Below are 19,915 nucleotides of genomic sequence, written 5' to 3' on the forward strand. Positions count from 1 at the left end.
GTGAACCTGGCACTGGCAGGGCCGGCGCTCGAGGGCTGATGCCCACCTGCCCCGGTGCCTGGGAGCACAGCACGGGGAGGCGGGTAACTTATTTTGGCCTCGCACCCCGCAGCAGTGAGCGCCAGATCACGGCGGGTGTTGAGGCGGGGTCTGCACAGGGGCGCTGGGAGCACCTGGGGGTGAGTGACTTTGTGTACAGCACTTGAAATAAAATAAAAAGGTGATTAACGAGCTCCTCCGACTCCTGTGGGCAGCTTCTGCTGTAAGCACAGGGGTCCTGGAGGCATTGCCTGGGCATGGAGACACCTGGTCAGGGATGGTGGGGATCTGCGTGTGCAGTAAAGGGGAAGGAGAAGCAGGGAGAGATGCACAGAGGACCCAGAAAGAGGATAAAGGGGGATGGAGGAGAAGGCAAGGCGCTCAGAAGGGAGCGGAGGGGATCAGAGGACCCATGTGCCTGGGGACAGAAGGGAATTGAGCCCCCAGGGCGAGGAATGGGCTGGAAGAAAATGGATGTGGTGGGGAAGATGGGGTCAGAGCTTGCCCTGAGGGGAAAGGAAAGATCTGTGCATGCAGGAGGGCACATCTGGGTGCACATGGGGAGGATATGGGGGATCTTGAACGTATATGGGTGGGTGACAGGGCACCTCGTCTCTCTGCTGAGCTCTCAAAGGCTACCTAGTCTAAAGGCTTGCAGGCATGGTCACGATGAAGTAGCTTGAAGCATCTTTCTTGAGCCACTTTAACTGACCACAAGCTGACCCTCACTTCTGCATCTAGGGCTGAGGGGGTGCCAAGGTGCAGCATCTGATCTCGCTGTAGAAATCTTTGTGGCTCCTGCCTGGCTTCCAGGGGAATATGGTGGGTTTCCCCTAAGCCTGTGGGACATCTGAGCCTAGGACACCTGTGTCTAAGCACCTGGATGTCCATCCAGAGGTCTAAACTTGACACCCAAAGCCTGGTGTATATTCAAAAGAGGTTTGCACCAGAAAGTTGTCTCATCCACCGACTGGTAGCTATCATATGTGGCCAAGCTCCAACCCCATGTAGATGAGAGCAGATGAAAATATTCTTTTAAATTGACATGCAGAGGTCAAACTAATGCACACGGAGAATTTGCAGAAAATAAGGATGTGACTGGTATGGCTGAGCGGTTGGGCGGGATTTATCTCCCTAGCTTATCAAGCCAGCTCACATCTCAGCTTCTGAAACACACTTCAGAGGAGCAATTGAGATGCCTGTGTACAGCTGTACAGAGACAAGAGATGCTGCAGATGTGATGCAGGACCTAGGAGGGACTCCTGCCCTTCATGCTAGTGGTGAGGTGTAGGCTATCAATCATCTAAAAGGGTGTGAGGTCCAGCTGGAAAGAGCTCCAGATCATTCTGGCAGCTGCTTTTGTCATCCTGGTGCCTCTCCTGCTCATCTTGGTGTCCTACAGCCTCAGTCTTTCCTCTGCCCTCAAAATCAGGTTTGCCAAAAGCAGGTTCAAAGTCTTCTCCACTTGCTCCTCACACTTTATTGTTGGAAAGGTCGTCTTTGGTACAGCTATGTTCATCCCTATGCATCCCCAGCCATCCACTGCTATGTCACTTCGAAAGAGTGACACTGGCAGATTGTCATTGGGGTGAAACCCATAGTTGTAAGCCACCAAGGCAATCTGGAACAATACCTGTATGGTGACCCACCTGTAAGCAAAAGGATGGACCTTGCCACTACAAACCCTAGAGACAATTTCAGACAGAAGGGAACTAGCGGCTGCTCACTGATTTGTAGGAAGAGAGGAGGACACCAGCGAGTCCTTCAAGATAAGGATAAGCCGTGTTATGTTTTCGGTTTGCAGTGGAGCAGAGCGCAGACCCAGTGGGAGTGCTCCTCGCCTGAGAGCCAGAGGGGGATGGAGGAGGAAAGCGCGACACGGTTGCAATCACGTACGAAACCAAATGCTCCAAAGTAGAAGGGTTGGAGGTCTTTACTGGATTTTGCTGCTTCGTTGCAGGAAACAACTGAGACAGAGGAAGAAAAATCTGCCTCTTTTGGTTACTCTCCCACAACCGAGGGTCCCACACCACCCAGCAGCCCCCTTGGCACCTCCTGCCAGGAGAAAGAGACCCTCTCCCTGGGGCACCACCCAGTGAATTAATTCGGCTGAGAGGTGTCCAGCAGCTCAGGGACCCTGGTTTGTCTGCGTCAGGATCTTCTCCCTTAACCCAAAGCTGATGAAAGTCCAGGATGTCTCACCTGGCTCTGCTTTACCTACTACCCTGCCTGGCTCCTCCTGGCATATCCCAAAAGAGCCACCAGCACTGTGGGGTGGTGGTGACCCATCACCATGAGTGAGCAGCTGGACCAAGGGGAGTCACTCTCTCAGGGATACGGGAATCATCCTGGGATGTCTCAGGAGGTATGGGACTCACCCTGGGATGTCTTCAGGGTACAGGGCTCATCTTGGGATGTTTTGGGGGGTATGGGACTCATACTGGGATGCAGGAAAGAGTATTTTGGGCTTGCACAAGATTTATTATGGGCTGTTTAGGGGAGCAGTCGAAGGTGGGGAGAGGGAAGGATCAAGGTGGTTTACAGCAGCATTGCCTCGCTTGGGCTCCTCCAAAAACCCTCGAGCTGAACAGGCGGCCATCCCGGTCAGGGTGTGGAGGGCATGGCAGCTGTCCTGGGTTGAGGCGTTGAGAGGACTGCAGCCATCTTGGTCAGGGCACTGAGGGGGACCATGGCCACCTCTGTTTGGGTACTCAAGGGAGGGTGGCTGTCATATTAGGAGCGTTGAAGGGACCACAGCCATCTTGGCTGGGGCACAGAGGGTCTGTGGCCATCTTGGTTGGGACATCAAAGGCACCATGGTGTCTGGGTTAGGGCATCGAGGGGTTGATGGCCGTGTCAGTTGGGGCACTGGGTCTCAGTCGGGTCCCCTCAGTGGAGGGGACCATGGCCATCTTGGTTGGGTCATTGAGAGGATTACAACCATCTCAGTTGCGCTTGGAGGGGACCATGGCTGGTTGGATCATTGAGAGGACCGTGGCCATCTCAGCTGGGTTGTTGAGGGGACGTGGCCATCTTGGTTGGGGCATTGAGGAGACTATGGCCATCTTGATTGGGGTGTTGAGGGGACCAAGGCCGGTTGGGTCATTGAGGGGACCATGGCCATCTCAGCTGGGGCACTGAGGGGACCAGGGCCATCCCAGCCGGGCGCTGAGGGGACGCAGGGTGCCAGCCCGCGGGGAACGCCGGCCCTTGCCGCCCTCCCCACGCCCCGCTCCCCTCAGTCCCCTCAGGCCTGGGCTCGCCCACTGCCCCCGGGGGGGGGGCACGGTCCCCCTCCGCCGGCGCAATGGTACACCCCGGCAGGCCTCCCGCCCCCCGCCCCGCCCCCCGCCCCGCCCCCCGCCAGGCTCGTGGCCGTTTCCATGGGGACAGAGCGACGCCTGCCGGCGGAGGAAAACGGTGGCGCTCATTGGCTCCCCCTGGCGGGGGAGGGCGGGGCGGGCGGAGGCACCGCCCAATCTGGAGGCCGCCCGCTCCTCCGGCCCCGCCCCGGTGGGTTAAGGCGGCGGCGGCGGTTTCCGGCGCGGCTGTCGCAGGCGGAAGCGGCGGTGGCGGCAGCGCGGACATGGCGTCGGGCGGCGCCTGCGGCTCCCGCTCCCCCTCCCCCGCCGAGCGCCTCCCCCCGCCCTTCCCCGACCCCCACGGCGGCGACAGCGACGCGCCGGGGGCGGCCGACAGCGACACGGAGGGCGAGGACATCTTCACCGGCACCGTGAGTGCGGGCCGCGGGTGGGGGGGGAGCGCCCCGGGGGTAGGCCCGGCCCGGGGCGGCGGTGAGGGAGGAGCTGCGGGGCCGGACCCGGGCCCGGCGGTGCCTGCAGGTAGGCCTGTCTCTGCGGGGCGGCCCCGTGCCTGTAGGCAGCGGCGTGGCATCCTCCGGGTTTGGTTAAAAAAGAGGGAAACTCTCCTAAAATAAAAGTGGGGTTGCGATGCCGCCGGGCTCTTGTTCCTGCAGGGAGCCTGGCTTCTCCTCCCTCCTTGAGAGCACCTCAAGCGCCTTGAGTGGCAGTGGAGGGGGCTGCCGTGGGGGCCAGGTGGGTGCCCAGGGTCAGGGAGTGGGCCCCGGGGGAGCAGGTGGCTCTCTTGGCTGCGGGACTGCGAAAGGGCTCGTGCCAGTCTGGTCTCTGTTTTCCCGGGCTTATAACCTGTCAATTCTTGCAGAACCCAAGCGTCTCGAAGGAGCCCGTTAATGTGAAGATGTCCCTGTGTGGCTCGGGCGCGGTGCTGGGGGCAGCTGCCTGCTGCTTGATACCCCCCCAGATCAGGGTCAGAGTAACTTGTGAGCGGGCCACCTCGCTGGTTTGAAGCCTGCCGGTGGCTGTTGCTCAGTGTTTTTGCTGCACAGCCTGTGAGACTTCATGGGGAAAAGCCCCATCTTCCTTCCCCCAGCATCAGCTCTCGTCCCCTCAACATCCAGAGGGTGCTGGTGTGGCTGGCGTGGTGCTTGCTGCCTTCAATTTGGTATTGGGGGATGAACCCCTCCGTGCAGCGGGGGTGAGATGACAGGAGGCATCCGATGTCCCCTGCCCACGGTGAGGAGGCCCACCAACACTTTGGTACCCTACTTTGCCTTGTACCAGCACAGTTGGCTGCAGGAGGGTCTAGGAAGCTTGGTGGCAGTTGTTCAGCAAACCAGGTCACTGTGTTGCTGCACGAATTCCCCGCTGAAGGTGGAGGTGTGAATGGTGAAGGGTTTCAGTGCCTTTTCTTGTTTCTGATAGTCTCCTGTGCATGAATCCCTGGCTGTTGAAGGCTGTCGGCATTAACTCATGCCAGCTTTGGCCAGCTGCACCGGCGTTTGCTCCAGACAGTGACCAGCAGACAGCAGGGGAGTTAAAACACTGGCTGGTGCTTTCCCAGGCTGAATCCCTCCCCAGCCTGCCGCTGGCCTCAGGTTCTTGGGTTCAGCATCTGCACCGAGTGAGGATCTCTGCTAGAGGGGCTGCAGAAGCTGGCTCCTCCAGCAGGCTGGGTGCTTGAACGCTGCAGGTACTAGTGTTGATATCCTAAGCTCTGCGAGCTGAGGCTGGTCACGTTGTCCCCTGCGAGGGCTGACACCGTGGCCTCTGCCTGCCTCACCCAGGCTTTTTCCAGCCTGCCTGCTCCTGCCGGTGGGGCGTGACCATGTGAGGATGAAACTCTCACATTGGTCTGGGCATAATGGAGCAGCAGAGTCGTATGTTTTGAAAATAACATGGGAAAGCGCAACCCTGGCCTTGCAAGAGGAAGATGCTGGTACTTCTGGCTAGCACCAGGGCACGGTGATGGTCTTGAACTTCTCAGGACCTTTCTTCATTGAAGAACTGGAAGATGTAGTAGGTGACTTGTTGCTTTGTGGTAGAGGCAGCCTACCAGAACGGACAAGTGCCAACTGCCGTGGGTTTTCACGCAAATAAAGCGTCCCTTCACTGACACTGGAGTCTGTTAAGCTAAAGCAGCTTATCAAGTGCTTAGTGTTGTTGAAGCAACTGTCATAACTAATACTTGGCTCTTCTGTGCGACCCGGTGGCTTTGCTTGTCTGTCTGCCCTTGAAGGTTAGCAAAACACCTCCTGTGAAGCAGGGGGGTCGGGCTGGTGAGGCGGATCCACCCGGCGGCTGGCGTTCGGGTGGCTTGACAGCACTTAGCTGTAACGCAGTAGCCAGCAAAGCAGCATTTGGGTCAGACACAAATATAACCAGAGCTGGACCTCGTCCGCCTGTTGACGAAGGTTGGATCGCTGCGTGATCACAGCCCTCTTAGGGATGCCCTCAAGCGCCAGCTCTTCTGACCCAAGGTCTGCTTCCCCGTGGTAGGCATCGGGCTTGCAGTGGGGGACCTAGAGAGCTGCTGCCTGCGCGCCTGATGGTCGGGGAACGCTAAGTCAGGCCTCTGAGATGGCGGGTGTTGTGTCACGGGCTGATCTAAAAGAGGCTGCCGCTCTTCTGTAGAAGCAGATGGAGAAGTAAGAACAGGGCGTGGTACTTTCATAGTCTTAGAAACTAAATTTAAGGCAAACTGAGGACCTGGTTACAGTAGAAAAGCAGATAGTGTCCCAGCTCTCAAATGCAGAAAAGGACTCATTAGAGAAACTTCAGAGCCCACCTTACCTTGTCCATGTAGAGTGGGGTTTTCTTTACCAGCCTGAAGAGCTCCTGCAGAAGCAGAGGATCTGAACGAGACCTGATGTAGGTGACTGTGGTGTTAGCAGCCCTCTTGTTGGCTTGGCTGCTGGCTGGAGGAGGTCACTGTGGTGGTAGCACTCTTGCTGGCTTGGCCGTCAGCTGGAGGTCCGTCTGGAGCACCCTGTGAGGGTTGGGGTGTGATGTTTGGCACGGATCTCTCTGCTCCCCACTCTCCACCACTAGCAAATGTAGCTCCTGCCTATAACTGTTCTCATCCAAGCTGGGAGCGGTTTCTCCTCTGGGAAAACATCCTAAAATACAGGAGGACTTGCCGTCAAGCGATGCTGATGTTTTGTGTACCCAAAGACTTGGGCCCACCTCAAACAGGAGCTGTGTTGGCACCACTTTACTCCTTCAGGAGCAGTGGGAACCGATGATGTTTCCTTGCTGAAGAAAGCACCAAGGAGCCTGTCGGTTCAGAGTTGCTGCTAATAGTGCTCCATTTACTGGCCGTCAAAGACCTGTTCTGTTCTCTGCTAAGACGTTAAAGAATAGCGCTTGCTGTCCGATTCTTGTTTGGAATAACTTGTACTTACTTGTCTGCCTGCAAAATGAAGGATGATTTGTGAAGCCGGCATCCGTAGCGCTTGCCTGCAGCAGGAATGCAGAAATAGCTCTGCCTTCTGGTGCGGTGGACTGGCTGGCGTGCAAGCTCTCGGGTCGGCTTTCACCTTGTCCCCCAGCCTGCTCCCAGTAGCTGGGACGGTCCCCCCCAGCGAAGCTGTGTGCCCGAGGGGCTGTTGCCTGTGGCAGGATCAGCTGTGTTGCAAGTTCTGGCCCTAGGGCTGGCTTGTCCCAGCCGAGCCATACGTGGGGAGCATGAGCTTTGGGTCGCAAAGCATGATGTGCAAGACTTTGCTTGCATGGCTTTGCAAAACACAGAGAGCCGCGCCCGGCTTTAGTCCAGCCGTGGCAGCCTCGTCTCTGCTGCGAGGGGTGTTGTAGGAGGGGACGGCGTGCCTCCGCGAAGCTGGTTCCAGCAGTGGTGGGGCAGCGAAGCCCGTGAGCTCCTCTGGCACCGCTTGGAAGTAAGAAGTGAGCTGCTGCGTTGAAGCCTGGCCCGGCTGCCTTCACGTGGGCCCTGACCAGCCCTCTGGGGAAGGGCAGCTTGGCTCGTGATGGTTTAACTGCTAGCACAAGTTAAGCTGCTGACAAAGCTCCCGTGGTCCCTGGCGTCTTGCCTTCAGGCAAGCAAATTGCCGTGGGTCTCTGCTGCCAGCAGTGACATCTTGGCTTTCCCAAGGGATGTCCTGTCGGCAGCGTGCTTGGCTCGCTACGGTTAAGCGCAGGAGGCTCCCTAGTGTTGCCCACCTGCCTTGATGCGGCCTTAGTGCTGGTGTGCAAGTCACCACCTGGAAATGGTGTGGCCGGATGTGTTTTGGGCGTTGTGAACATGAGCGCTTGTGTGTACTCGACTGCCTACTGCTCCCGACACCTGTAGCTGGAGGACTGGGGCTGCGGCGCTTGGCCTGTGGGCTGGCACAACCCAGTGACCTGCTGGCTACTCCCGTTCTGCTAAAAACCAGGGTCAAAACAGGCTCTGAAGTTTTGTGTGACGCTCGGTGTCCTTAATGGCTCGGATGCCTCGGTATAGCCTTGCTGGCAGAGATCGTAACGCTCGAGGGTGGGTGGAAGGGAAGCAGTCTCTGATGTCCTCTGGCCACTGTGCTCACACGAGATTCATAGTAGTGACCCTGTGTGGCAGCGGCTAGGAAGGTGATCTGTTTGGTCCTCCAGCCTCCATTCCTCAGTATAAATAATCTCTTGTTTATGTGCTTTTACTTCTCTTACAGAGCAAACCCACAGCACCGAAAAGGGAATCTCTTCTCCCTGTGAGTAGCACCTCCAAAGAGAATGGGGTTCGTGTAGAGCAAGATGATCAGGACTTATTTGCAGGTGGGTCTGTATCTACTGGGTGTTTGCTGGGGCTTTCTGAACTCTAAGCCTGGAGTGATGTGCTTTTAAGCATGGTGTGCAGCTCATGAATATTTGTGGACTATCATAGGTCCTTATCTCAAACTCGTGTTCCAGTCTGCTCTGGAAGCACTAAGGTCTGGTGGTGTTTCTGGGAAGGTCGGAGTAGCCTCCTCCAGGTCTCTAGCGTAATCATGTGGCAGGATTAACTGTTTGGAAGCTGAAGAGGAATAAAATGGGATTTGCTTTAGTTTCGTTGCCTTAAACTGTGAGTGTCCTCCCGGAGTTAAAAGACTCTTGTTCTTTACCTTCTTCTCCCTCTGTGCAGGTGGAGGAAGTATCTCTAGTCGAGACGTGGCTGTTCCCAAGGAACAGGAAACAAAACACCCCTCAGCAGGGGAAAATGAGAAGGGTCAGACCTTCCCTAGCCCTGGCATGGTGGGACACCTCTGGCAGAGGCATCTGAGAGTCATTTCTGGAGGCATCTGCTAACAGATGAAAGTTTTTACTTCCTCTGTGTGGAGAAGTGTACTGGGAAGGAGCCTACCTTCCAGGCCGGCTTACATGCCGTGTAAAAATCCAGCTCGGCTTTAGCTGTTCTAGTGTGCAGCTCCTCTAGCACACAGCAAGGAGGTGCTGTCTGGCTCCTTCTAGGATAAGAAGTTCATTGGATTAACTTAACGTTCTCCAGCAGGGCTGATCAAATGCTCATAACTGCAGTGAAGATGCGTTAAGTCGTGCTCTTCCCAATGTTTGCCGGTGTCCTCCCTATGGATTTTTTTTGCTGACTAAGACTATTGTCACTCCCTAAATCCCATGAACCTCTCCGAGAATATTAAAATTACCTTTGCAGAAACCCAAAGTAGAGAGGCTGACCCTTGCAAACTTCTCTTGACAGATGCCACTGTAGAGTTGTCTCTAGACAGCACGCAAAACAACCAGAAGAAGGAACTGGCCAAAGCATCCAATCCTGCCCCCTCATTAGAAGTAGCTGCAAGCTCTGCTTCTAGAAACCCTCCAAAGAGCTATGAGGAGGTGAGAATTGCTCTGAGCTTTCCAACTTGCCCTGCTGGTTTCAGACTGTAATTGGCAGGAACCTGTTTGTTTACTTAGTTGTCAACATGCATCTTAAATGATGCAATTAATGTAATTGCTATATTGGATGCCCTGGCTTATATCTCAGGCCATCAGTCTGGGACCGATACCGCTGAAGTGGGGTTCAGGTCAGCCTGACGGCATTCTTGCTCGTGTGGTGGTGCAGGCTGCTTCCGAAGCTGAAACAGCAAGTGGCTGATCTGGTCCTGAGGGTCTGAGCCCTGACTCGGAGCTCTAGCACGCTGTATTGCCGCAGGTGGGGCAAGTGGTGTAGCTGCTGTTGTCCATGTTTTTAAAAGAAAGTGTCTCCTGGGTGGCATGAGAGCACAGGGTCCTTAAGTGGAACTTGTAGTCTGGTTGCCAAGCCCAGTTAATCAGGTGGTACTTGGCCTAAATCTGGGTTTTTTCCTGTAGAGAGACTGAAACTATTTTGGAGACAAGGCAAGTGCTCTTTTTCTGCTCCAAGCACCCCTGAGCTCATGAGGACGGACTCTGCAGTGCTGTCAGGAGTAGTGTCTCAGGGTGGCTTCAGACTGGCGTAAGTGGAGGAGCAACGCAGAACTAGTTCAGGATGCTGAGCTTATCAGTGAACTGATAAGTTGTCATCTTCAGGTTCATAGACCAAAGGCCATTTGGGGCCAGTCTCGGCTCTGCTTTGCCCCATCCTTTAATACCATTCCACTGACGAGGTACTGCAGTGCTCTCTAAGCAAGCCTGAAGCCTCTGTGGTCTCTCAGAGGCGGTACTGCTGGTGTAGCCACCCACAGGCCTTTAGCAAAGCAGGGTATGAAAGACCCGTTCAGACTGGGCCTGCCAGTTGCTATCCTGCCTCTCCATCCCCATGTGCCTCCACAGTACAACTTACGTTCTGCATCGGTTCAGTATCGTGCACTGTTTCAGATGAGAACCGAAATCATGATGTAAAAGAGCCCAAAGGGAACTATCTTGCGCAGAGCTGAGGCTGGACTCTGCAGAGTTTCACCTTGGGGCTGAGCGGTTTGCACGTTGGTCTGTGCCAGTAGCAGTGTTGTAAAGACAAATCCAGTTTGGGATCCTTGGAACGTGTAGCCTGGACACAAGTGAGAAGCTCAAGGACTTTATAGAACGGCCTTGGCCAGACTGAAGAGCCAAAGATGCCTTGGCAGTGTGACAAGCTCCCCAGAATGTATGGGACTTCACGGTTTGGGGAGGATTGAAGCCTGGCTTTCTAGTCTTAACTTGCTGTCCTGGTGTGCTTACTCCAAACAGCTGGAAGAAGAGGAACAAGAGGACAAATTTGAGCTGACTGTAGGAGTGAGTGACCCAGAGAAAGTTGGTGAGTTAATACCCTGTCCTGCTGCATGGTGAAGCACCGTTAGACAAGCTAGGCTTGGCCGTAGGACCGAATGTATCGCGTCCATGTGCCGCAGCTCCAGCTTTCGAGCGGTCTCTGCAAGAGCAACCTTGATCCCGGAGTAACTTCTCCAAGACTTCTCCCAACATCTAGAAGAAATGAAGCTACACAAAGCAAAATGCCTAGGTCGCAAACGAGCGAGGCAGAAGCAGGTTCTGGAAAGCCAGGGACCTCAAAGGCAGGGAGCCAGGAGCGGCTTTTTTGGGAGGGTGAAATGTGATGCTTGCAGTAGCAGAGTTTGGTGTCTGGAACTGTGGTGACCAACTTGACTTGACCTCCAGGTAGCACTGTCCAGTGTGCAGGTGGCGGGGGGAGGCAAAACTGCCTTAATCCAAAACCAAGTGTATTATTCCATGCTCTGGCACCTTCCCTAGCAGCTGTGCTTGCTAGAGAAGCAGCTTTGGCTTCAAACTGAGAAGCAAGAGGGTCTCTCTCTGTTGAAAGCGGGGATCAGAGGACCTTGGCTAGAGGACCTTGGCAGTCCCTGGGGTGCAGAGAACCCCAAGTAACGTCTGATCCCAGCCAGCGGAGCAGCCTCACGCGTGGCAGCTTGTTCTCACCCTGTGGCTCCTGATTTCTGGAGCTGGGAGGTGCACTGACTTGTAAATCAGAGGTATATTAGGGGTGGCATCAGACTTCTGCAGATGCCCTTCAGTTGAACTACCAGGTAAACCCTCCCTTTGCCAAACAAGGGGATTTCTGTGTCAGCTGGAGAAAACTGCCTGTGATGTTTCAGAATCCAACCGCATGCAGCCAGGGGCCGTCTGACTTGCATCCTCTGAATAGACTGCTTCATGTGCTGTACAGCCGCCGAATTGTTGTGCGCTGAGCAGATGCGTGGAGTCAGCCCAACTGCTGTCAGGGCAACAAGCGCCTGATTGTCGGCGTTGGCTGCCTGAGGAAGTAAAAGGAGGGCTAAACAGCCAGGTCGGGGAAATGCCCAGTGGGCAGGGGTCCAGGGTCCCACAGTGAGGTGCTGCCTGCGGTTCTGTGCAAAGATTTGGGGCTCCATCAGATGAAAGATGGGAATTGGTGAAGCAGGCAAAGGCCAGAAGATTACAGGAGCCTTGTGCTTTGCATTCAGGTGATAGTGGAAAGTGCTGATCTTGTGATACTACTGCCTTGTTTCCGTTTTCCGTAGGGGATGGCATGAACGCGTATGTAGCCTACAAAGTGTCAACACAGGTATGTCTAACTCGTCGCTCCTGAGATGGGGTATCGTTAATTTTTCCACGCTTGAAGACAGCTGGACTGTCCTTTCTTAGCCAAGCTAGTGGTGACCTAAATAGACAGGAGGTCCGAATGCCTTGTTACATGGATTCAGGAGTTATAATCCACTCCTACAGATCAAAGGATGAGCTTAGCTGAGAAATAGGTTTTGAACATGTTTGAAAGGAGGCTGTCTTTTTTTTTTTTTTTTTTTTCAGCCAGTTACCTCTTTGCAGTCCTGGCTGATACCGGTGCTCAGCGTTGGAGTGAGCAGCAGGAATGACATCTGTTAGGGAGAGCCCCAGACACTGGGGCTGTTGCTAATGGTTCTGTGTCGATGGTAGCATCAGATTAAGCTGACCTGAACTCGGCTCTCGCTGAAGAGCTGCTGCTGTAGCTAGTTTCATGTCAGGACCTGCTCTCCTGGGCTAGTGGCAAGAAATCGAGCCTTCTGCAGCTGCTGCCCTGCTTGGAGCTTTGGGGTGCTGCTCTGAGCTCTGCAAAAAGTTGTTCCTAGCTGTCTGTACAGCGGCTGCTGGACTACAGGCATCCTGTGGTCTGAAGCTGATGGCGTGTGAAGGGGACTAGGGGACTTGTTAGCTTCCACTCCTGCTCTGCAAACACAGTCAAAAGCCACCGATGGCCCCTGAAGTCTTAGGGTGGTAAAGTCTGACCTGACAGCGGTCCCTGTTCCTGTGGGGAGCAGGGGTGATGGGATTAGGCAACACGCAGGGCTTACCTGCGGCTGCGGTAACAGCTGCTCTGTTATTTAGTGACATTAATACTGCTGCTCGCTCCAAGGAGAACTGTTAGGAGGTAAGTTGCTGAAAACCTAGGCCGAAGCTTGCTCTATTCATTCCTCATACCTTGCGGAGCTCAAGCTGTCCTACTTCATCCTCAGAAGTGAGAGCAGACAGAGCTAGCAAGGCTGTGCACGCAGGGGCAAGCTTCCCGGGTGAGTCTGATCTGAGTCTCGTCTCTTCCCCCAGACGAGCATGCCGATGTTCAGGAGCAAGCAGTTTTCAGTGAAAAGGAGGTTCAGTGACTTTCTGGGTCTCTATGAGAAGTTGTCGGAGAAGCATGCCCAAAATGGGTTCATCGTTCCTCCACCGCCCGAGAAGAGTCTCATAGGTGAGTGGTGGAGGTGCAGAGCACTAGAGCTGGTCCTTCTGATGGCGAGCTTTGTGCCTGAAGGACAGGCCTGCCTGCAGTCTCAAAGCTGAGAGGGAAACTGCAGAGCAGCCGTGGGAAGCAGGTGTGGAAAATAACCTGGATTCTGGGGCACAGACAAAATTTTGCTGGTTCCATACTTGGAGCTCTGGGCTTAAAGCCTTGTTCGAGTTTGTAGATGCCTCTGTATCTGCTTGCCATGGAGTAAAACCTTATCCTCTGCACTGTCACTGAATTGCTGTTCACTGAGTCCAGACATGTAACCCTTCCAGTCTTGCCTGGCATTGCTTTTCCTCTTTTCTGGATGTCAACTTCTGCTAGACATCAGCTATAAGCAGATTTTAAATTTCCCAGTAGCTCTTGCTGATGCAAGGTCTAATTTCTGTTGTAAAATGCCTCTCCTCTGCTGTCACCCTGATAGTCTGTACTTCATAACAAACCACGCTACCTTGTGTGTTGAGTTTGAAGCAGCTCATTAATTGCGTCTTCCTTCTGTGCTAGGAATGACCAAAGTGAAAGTTGGGAAGGAAGACTCCTCCTCTGCAGAGTTCCTAGAAAAAAGACGGGCTGCTCTAGAGAGGTACAGACCCCAACAGCTATCCCCTTATGCCTGAACCAAGCAAGGAACCTCTGAAAGGTCTGACTGGCTGCACTCTCCTCCCTACTTGAGAAGAGCCGTCTGCTTCTAGGTTTGCAGTGAACCTGGAGGCTGCTGAAGAGTTGCAACTGCAGAGAGTTGCTTTGACTCTATAAAACAATCTCCTGCTTCAAAAGCCTCTGCTGGGGTTTGGTCCAAATCTGGCCAAATTCCACTGACATGGCAGGGAGAGAACTGAGCTGTCTCGGGAGCCCCAAAGTATGGATTTTAAGTAAAGGTACAAACAGTGCAGATCAGGTGAGAAACAACTCTGTCTCTCACTTGCACACTAACGACACAGCCACGGGTGGCCTTTGCTCTGCCACCTGTGATGACCGTTATAGTTAGCACGAGGATGCTGATCCCCCCTTCCAGCTTCAGCCTCTGAAAGATCTGTTAAAAGTGTCATTGTCCAAGATACGAGGCTGGATCTTGATCACTTGGCGTATCAAGTAACTTCCTTACTATAGCAAGTATTAATCAAAGGTCTGGTCTTGCAGTCTGGTCTCGCTAGACTCCACAGGAAGGTAGGACTCTTGGTGGGTGGATGAGAACAGCTTGTTGGGCCTGACTTCCAGCTACTGAACTGCCATTTCAGAGTAAATAACAAGCGTATTGCAGCTCACTGAGATGGCCCAGAGCCAGGTTTGGTACAACCAAAGTAACTCCTGGTGCGTTCCTCTCTGCAGGTACCTACGGAGAGTGGTCAGCCATCCAACAATGCTGCAGGACCCAGACGTCAGGGAGTTCTTGGAAAAGGAGGAGGTCAGTAGTGTGGAATAACGTAGCTACAAGTACCTTGGAAGTACAGAAGGAAATGGTACACAAGCAGTTAACGAGGCACGATGCTTCAAAGCTCAGTGAGAAGCAGCAGAACCCTGTAAGAGCTCTTAATCAGTGATGACAAGAACAGGACTCTCTCCTGTGTGTCAGCGCTTGTCTAAGCACTGTACACTCATAACAAGCTCTGGCCTAGCTTGCTTACATCATGGCGGGGCACACATTGAGAGCACGGGTAGTCTTTGTTGTCTGCAATCCGTGACAGGAGTGTAGCCCGCTGTTTGGAGGTGAGGGGGGCCTGTGCTGGCTTGGCCTGATGCTCAGGTGTTAAGGGAGAGCTGGCCGATGTGGTCCCTGCTCCTCCAAGGAGAGCGTGACCATGCCCAGCTGCGCACCTGACGTGGAGAAGTCAGAGTCTTAAAGAGGCTGAGCTCTGGGGGAACCCTAGCCTGAGTGATTCCAGCACTAATGCTGTGCTAGAGGGCTCTGATGTAGGAGCAGACATCATGGAAACACCTCGCTTTGCTGATGAGCAGATGCAGCTCTGTCTGGAAAATAGTTGTGGCTGGTGTAGAGTATTTCCCAGCACCGCTCTACTCTAGTGTCCTCCAGCGGTGCAAACTGCTGCTGGCTTTTGGAGAGATACTCCAAAGCACGTCTGTGTGCCTGCGTGACCTGTGGCAGCTTGGGCAGCCCTCAGTTCAGGGATTCAAGTTCTTACAGATCTGTGTTACCTTGGCCAAGCGGAACAGGCGGACCCCAGATACAGTGAAAGGTTTAAGAACTCCTCGTTTGTTTGAAAATCACTCCGGTCCTGTTATTTCAAATATCGTACAGGCTATGCCACTGCTTGGGCGGTGTCTGGCTAATCCTTTGCGGTAGCTGTGAGCAGAAAACCTGCTGTCAAGGGACCCGCATGGGAGAAGGATGCCACTGTGGTGGCTGCTCTCCGAGCTGCTTTTATCTCCTGGCAAAGCAAGCTTTTCTATTTCTTTATAGCTACCAAGAGCAGTAGGCACCCAGACCCTGAGTGGAGCAGGAATACTGAAGATGTTCAACAAAGCTACAGATGCTGTCAGTAAAATGACCATCAAGATGAATGAATCGGACATAGTAAGTATTTGGACACCTCTGGGCTGTCCTCGCCCCCGAGCTGCGTGCTCTCCCCAGCTCAAGCTTTGGGCGTGAGATGCGAGGAAAGCCCCGCAGCGATGCCGTCTGTGGGAATCAGCTCTGGGTTTACCCATTTCAGTGGTTCGAGGAGAAGCTGCAGGAGGTGGAGTGCGAGGACCAGCGGCTACGGAAGTTGCATGCTGTCGTCGAAACACTAGTGAACCACAGGAAAGGTAACAAGCTTGGTACCGCTTGCTCTGTAGCTTGACCCGTAACAGTTGAGCCTTGTGCGGTCCCTGACTGGAGGTCGCCAGCACGCAGGTGTCCTAGGAGGCACTTCTGAGAAGATATGACGGTGCTTCCTTACTATAAGGGACTCTCGGTTTCTTCGTCATGGGAGACAGAAGTAAAATGGTAATCCCACCTCTTCTGTCCAGCCCTACAAGCTCAGGATGACGGTGCTGAAGAGAACCAGTGTCCCGCAGGATGAAGGCTGCCGTAGCAAACCTGAGCAGAGCTGATCTTATTACTAATCCCGAGCTGTCCTCTGGCAGGGAGCAGGGATGTTTTTTCTTCCTCTGCATGTTTTGGCTGACTCCTGCAAAGCTGTGCCTGTCCTCCCACTCCGCTGCTTCCCTTCTCCTCCCCTGGCTGGAGTTGCCCAGCCCTCCTCCCGCCGTGCTGCAGAAGCTGCCAGCTCTGACCGAGACAGTGCTGGCTCTTCCAGCTGACGTCTCCTGGGGCTACAGAAAAGCAACTCCTTGGGCTGAACCCTAGGCTGGGGCTTTACTTGCAGAGCACCCGGTGTAGCAGGGCCCATCGGTTGACTCTCTTATTCCCTTCACTAGAGCTAGCGTTGAATACAGCCCAGTTTGCAAAGAGTCTGGCCATGCTGGGGAGCTCGGAGGACAACACGGCTCTGTCCCGGGCGCTGTCCCAGCTGGCTGAGGTGGAAGAGAAGATTGAACAGCTGCACCAGGAACAGGCTAACAATGACTTCTTCCTCCTGGCCGAGCTCCTGGGAGACTACATCCGCCTCCTCTCAGTTGTGAGGGTAAGCACTCCTGTGGGGCAAGCTCTAGGCTCTGCTGCTGGTCCTAGCACCGATTTTAGGCTTAGGTGTGCCAGGAGGCAGCCGGTCTTCCAAATTCAAGCACAGGGCCCTGATCTCTCCAGGCAGAGGGCGAAACTCGCTGCTTGTCCAGTTGTGCACGTGTTGGAGTGGTTAGATTGGAAAAGTGGGGTAGGTGAGGCCTGGCTGAGCTGCTCTTCTCCAGCGGGGGTGTGGAGCAAGTTCCTGGCTCGTAGGTGGCCTCCAGCCTTCCAGAGGTGAAGGCTGCAGCTACCGCAGAGGCTGTGAGCTGGGTGTTGCAAATAGATCTGCCAGGCGCCTACTGGGGAGGAGCTTGAGCCTTCAAGTCCGTGCAGCCTGCTGGTGCACAGGCCTCCTTGCTGGAGGCTGAAACAAGTCTGTAGCGAGCTGTGAATCTGGCAGGCTGACTCGTTCCTGCCCGAGACTTGTCCCGTCTCTGAGCGGTTGTTTCTGGAGGCTACAGAGGCCAGAACGCAGCCTAAATGAGTAGGCACAAGCCTGCTTGGTCTGCCAGTCTGTACTGGGAGGTGTGGGTGCTCCAGAGCAGGACCAAGATCTTTGATAGTGCTGGAGGTAATAAGACTTATCTGGGATGTTCTGATAAGGAGCCCTAGTGCTGCCTCAGACTTTACCTGTCTCTTGGCTGCTCTGTCCTTCTGACCAGGCTATCGGACACCGCTTTCTGCTTTTCTAGCTCTTCCCCACAATCTGGCTGGATGCATTCAGAAGTCTAATGGGTCTTCCTTGCTTGGGCTGGTGATTTGCAGGCCTGCTAAAATCATCTGGTCTCCTGGCAGATGTCTACAAACTGCTGCTGGAGCACGCTGTGTGGTCAGCAGGAGCTGTGAGCGTTTAGCTCTGCGGGAGCTCAGGGTGGAGATCCCGTGTGGGACAGGCAAGGGTGGCTCCTCGTGCTGGCCACTCTCGATGCAGGACTGAAACGGGCAGGCGGCGGAGCTTGGGGACGGGCTAGATGTCGTGCCTGGGATGCTGCCAGTTCAGCAGGTGGCCTCAGGCCTGTCCAGACTTGTGCTGAACTGCGCGTGTAGCGGGGGCTTTCCCGATGACTCTCTTCTGCCAATCCCTAGAGCAGGTGGGCAAATCCTGTGCTGCCAGTCCGGTACGGAGGAAGGTCTCAAAGCTGCTCCTGAAGCATGGGTTGGCTGATGTTGCACCTGGGCTCCTTCACTGGCAGAGCAAGTCCATGTTCTGGCTCAGCTCTGGTTACGCTGAGATGGGTTCAGGACCTGACTGACGAAGCAGCTCTGCTGTTAGCTGCTGTCCCCCTTGCCAAAGGTGTGGCTGTCACCGTCAGCAGAGCTCCGTGCAGCTGCCTGCTGCTACTGGTGTGGTAGCAGAGGCAGAGCAGAGCTCAGTCTCTGCTCCTTCCTTTCAGGGAGCCTTTGACCAGCGCATGAAGACCTGGCAGCGGTGGCAGGACGCCCAGACCATGCTGCAGAAGAAGAGGGAGATGGAGGCCAGGCTGCTCTGGGCCAACAAACCCGACAAGCTGCAGCAGGCCAAAGAGGAGATCTCGGAGGTAGGGGGTCTCTGCTCAGCTCCTTCCCTCCGTGCTCTGCCGCCGGGCAGTGAGAAGGGGACCTTTTGAGAAAGGGACTTTCTGAGCTGAAGGGACAGGTATCTATTGCCAAGCCAGCCTTGAGCAAGCCCTGCAGGAAGCCATAGAAGCTGCAGGAGGGGCTGCTCACAGTCCCACCTCCTGTGGCTTCCCTGCTGAGCTTGCAGCAAGCAGGGGATGCAGCTTGCCGTGGTGGCGAGGACCAGAAATGCCGGGCTTTGCTCCAGCAGAGCCTCTCGTGCAAACGGTCGTGGCTACGAAACTGCTTGCGGAGGGGGGCGAGAGCTTCTTCACCTCCCCTCGCCTGGAAACAGCGCGCTTCCTCTCTCTGCAGTGGGAGTCCCGTGTGACACAGTACGAAAGGGACTTTGAACGGATTTCTGCCGTCATCCGCAAGGAAGTGATACGGTTTGAGGTACGTTTGGCCCAGCCCTCGGCGTGCAACCCTTCAGCTGGTTGGCCTTGATGTGCCTTGGCTGGGAACATCAGCCTGGGCTAGCCAAGGGTCACCTTGGCTTCTGACCCCGCTCCCGGTGCAGCGGTTGGCAATATTTGTAAATCCGGACACGTGTGAGTTGGGGCATTGCTGCCGTGGGCAGAGCTGATGTCTTTTGGCTAAGGGGGGGGCTTCTGCGCAGAGAAAAGTTTCCCTTAAAATGAGGGTGGGTGGGCAAAGATCCTTGGAGCCATCAGGCTGTGAGCTTCATCCTCAGCATCTCATGCTCTCGTGCCGATTGCTTCATACGGGCAGCTGAGATCATCCAACAGAGCCCCAGGAGGAACAGGAAAATCCTGGTGGTTTGTCCTTCCCCCCGAAAAGCCGGAGGGTTTTGGTGGTTTGTTCAGCCTTGTACTCACTCCTGCACCCCTCTCTTGCAGAAAGAGAAATCCAAGGACTTCAGAAACCACGTCACTAAATACCTTGAGACGTTACTAAACTCTCAGCAACAGGTGAGCCGCCCCAGCCCCTGCCCTCGTTTTACCTCTGGGAGCTCAGCAGTGCGAGTTCGCACCCCGCTCAAGCGCGAACCCCCACCGTGGGTGCGTCCTGCTCCCCACATGTGGGGAGGAATGAAACCCCTGCCCTGCAGCAGGACAAAATATAAGCATTGCATCCCCCTTGATGCCTTTTTTGGGGAGGCTGTGCCCTGTGGAGGGGCATCTGCCCCCCCAAAATGCTTCTGGACTTGCTCTGGGCTTGAACTGTGCTGGCAAAGCGCCCGTGGGCTCCTGACTCTCTCCCTCTCTTCTCTCTGCAGCTGGTGAAGTACTGGGAAGCATTCCTACCTGAAGCCAAGGCCATTTCTTAATTGGACCGAGCAGACGAGCGTACCTGAACTTTGCCTTTTTTTTTTTTTTTATACACTATACCTCTTCGTCTTTTACACGTGAACGAACCCTACTTAAACACTCTGGAGCTGGTAGAGGTTTAACCCCGAGAGAAGCAGCTTGCAAGCCAGTAACTCTTCTAACTGTATATTTTTCATTTAGCAACATATATTTTCTTACTGAAGAGAAACTAGTTTCCTGCTTTAAGACCACACCTGCAGCAGGGGGTTAATGATATATGTAAAATGTATATTTTTCAGGCTGGGTTTTAGGGCTCTAATGACTATCTTACTCCTGCAGTGCCATTAAAATTCTGTAATAAAACTTCTATCAGGGCAAACAGGCTCTGTCTGTTCGTGGCCTGGGGCGGGGAGGGATA

The 19,915-nt window shown here is 54.6% G+C and overlaps 1 protein-coding gene across 4 annotated transcripts; it reads left to right on the forward strand.

Moving 5' to 3' along the window:
• The first annotated feature begins 3,547 nt into the window (after positions 1 to 3,547).
• Positions 3,548 to 19,876, forward strand: SNX1 (sorting nexin 1). Of its 4 annotated transcripts, XM_075160617.1 has the most exons (15): positions 3,548 to 3,772; positions 8,018 to 8,120; positions 9,037 to 9,173; positions 10,482 to 10,548; positions 11,768 to 11,811; positions 12,825 to 12,966; positions 13,507 to 13,585; positions 14,332 to 14,407; positions 15,422 to 15,535; positions 15,675 to 15,768; positions 16,384 to 16,589; positions 18,025 to 18,168; positions 18,542 to 18,622; positions 19,087 to 19,158; positions 19,467 to 19,876. In XM_075160617.1, exons 1-15 carry the CDS (start codon positions 3,626 to 3,628, stop codon positions 19,515 to 19,517), a joined length of 1,557 nt encoding a protein of 518 aa, XP_075016718.1. In that variant the 5' UTR covers positions 3,548 to 3,625; the 3' UTR covers positions 19,518 to 19,876. The 4 variants fall into 4 exon arrangements, 3 of the variants coding, with proteins under 3 accessions (XP_075016718.1, XP_075016719.1, XP_075016720.1); XM_075160619.1 differs by lacking the exon at positions 9,037 to 9,173 and having other exon boundaries at positions 3,636 to 3,772; XR_012675272.1 differs by lacking the exons at positions 18,542 to 18,622; positions 19,087 to 19,158; positions 19,467 to 19,876 and adding an exon at positions 17,717 to 17,924 and having other exon boundaries at positions 3,587 to 3,772.
• Positions 19,877 to 19,915: the final 39 nt, after the last annotated feature.

This window comes from Calonectris borealis, chromosome 11 (assembly GCF_964195595.1).
Source record: "Calonectris borealis chromosome 11, bCalBor7.hap1.2, whole genome shotgun sequence".
In the NCBI taxonomy this organism is placed as follows: Eukaryota; Metazoa; Chordata; class Aves; order Procellariiformes; family Procellariidae; genus Calonectris; species Calonectris borealis.

Excerpts from the sequence above, each read along its gene's own strand:
- SNX1 (XM_075160617.1), top strand. The coding sequence starts at position 3,626 with ATGGCGTCGGGCGGCGCCTGCGGCTCCCGCTCCCCCTCCCCCGCCGAG. Across the intron at positions 13,586-14,331 it reads AGACGGGCTGCTCTAGAGAG|GTACCTACGGAGAGTGGTCA; the intron begins GTACAGACCCCA and ends TCCTCTCTGCAG. Across the intron at positions 16,590-18,024 it reads GCCTCCTCTCAGTTGTGAGG|GGAGCCTTTGACCAGCGCAT; the intron begins GTAAGCACTCCT and ends CCTTCCTTTCAG.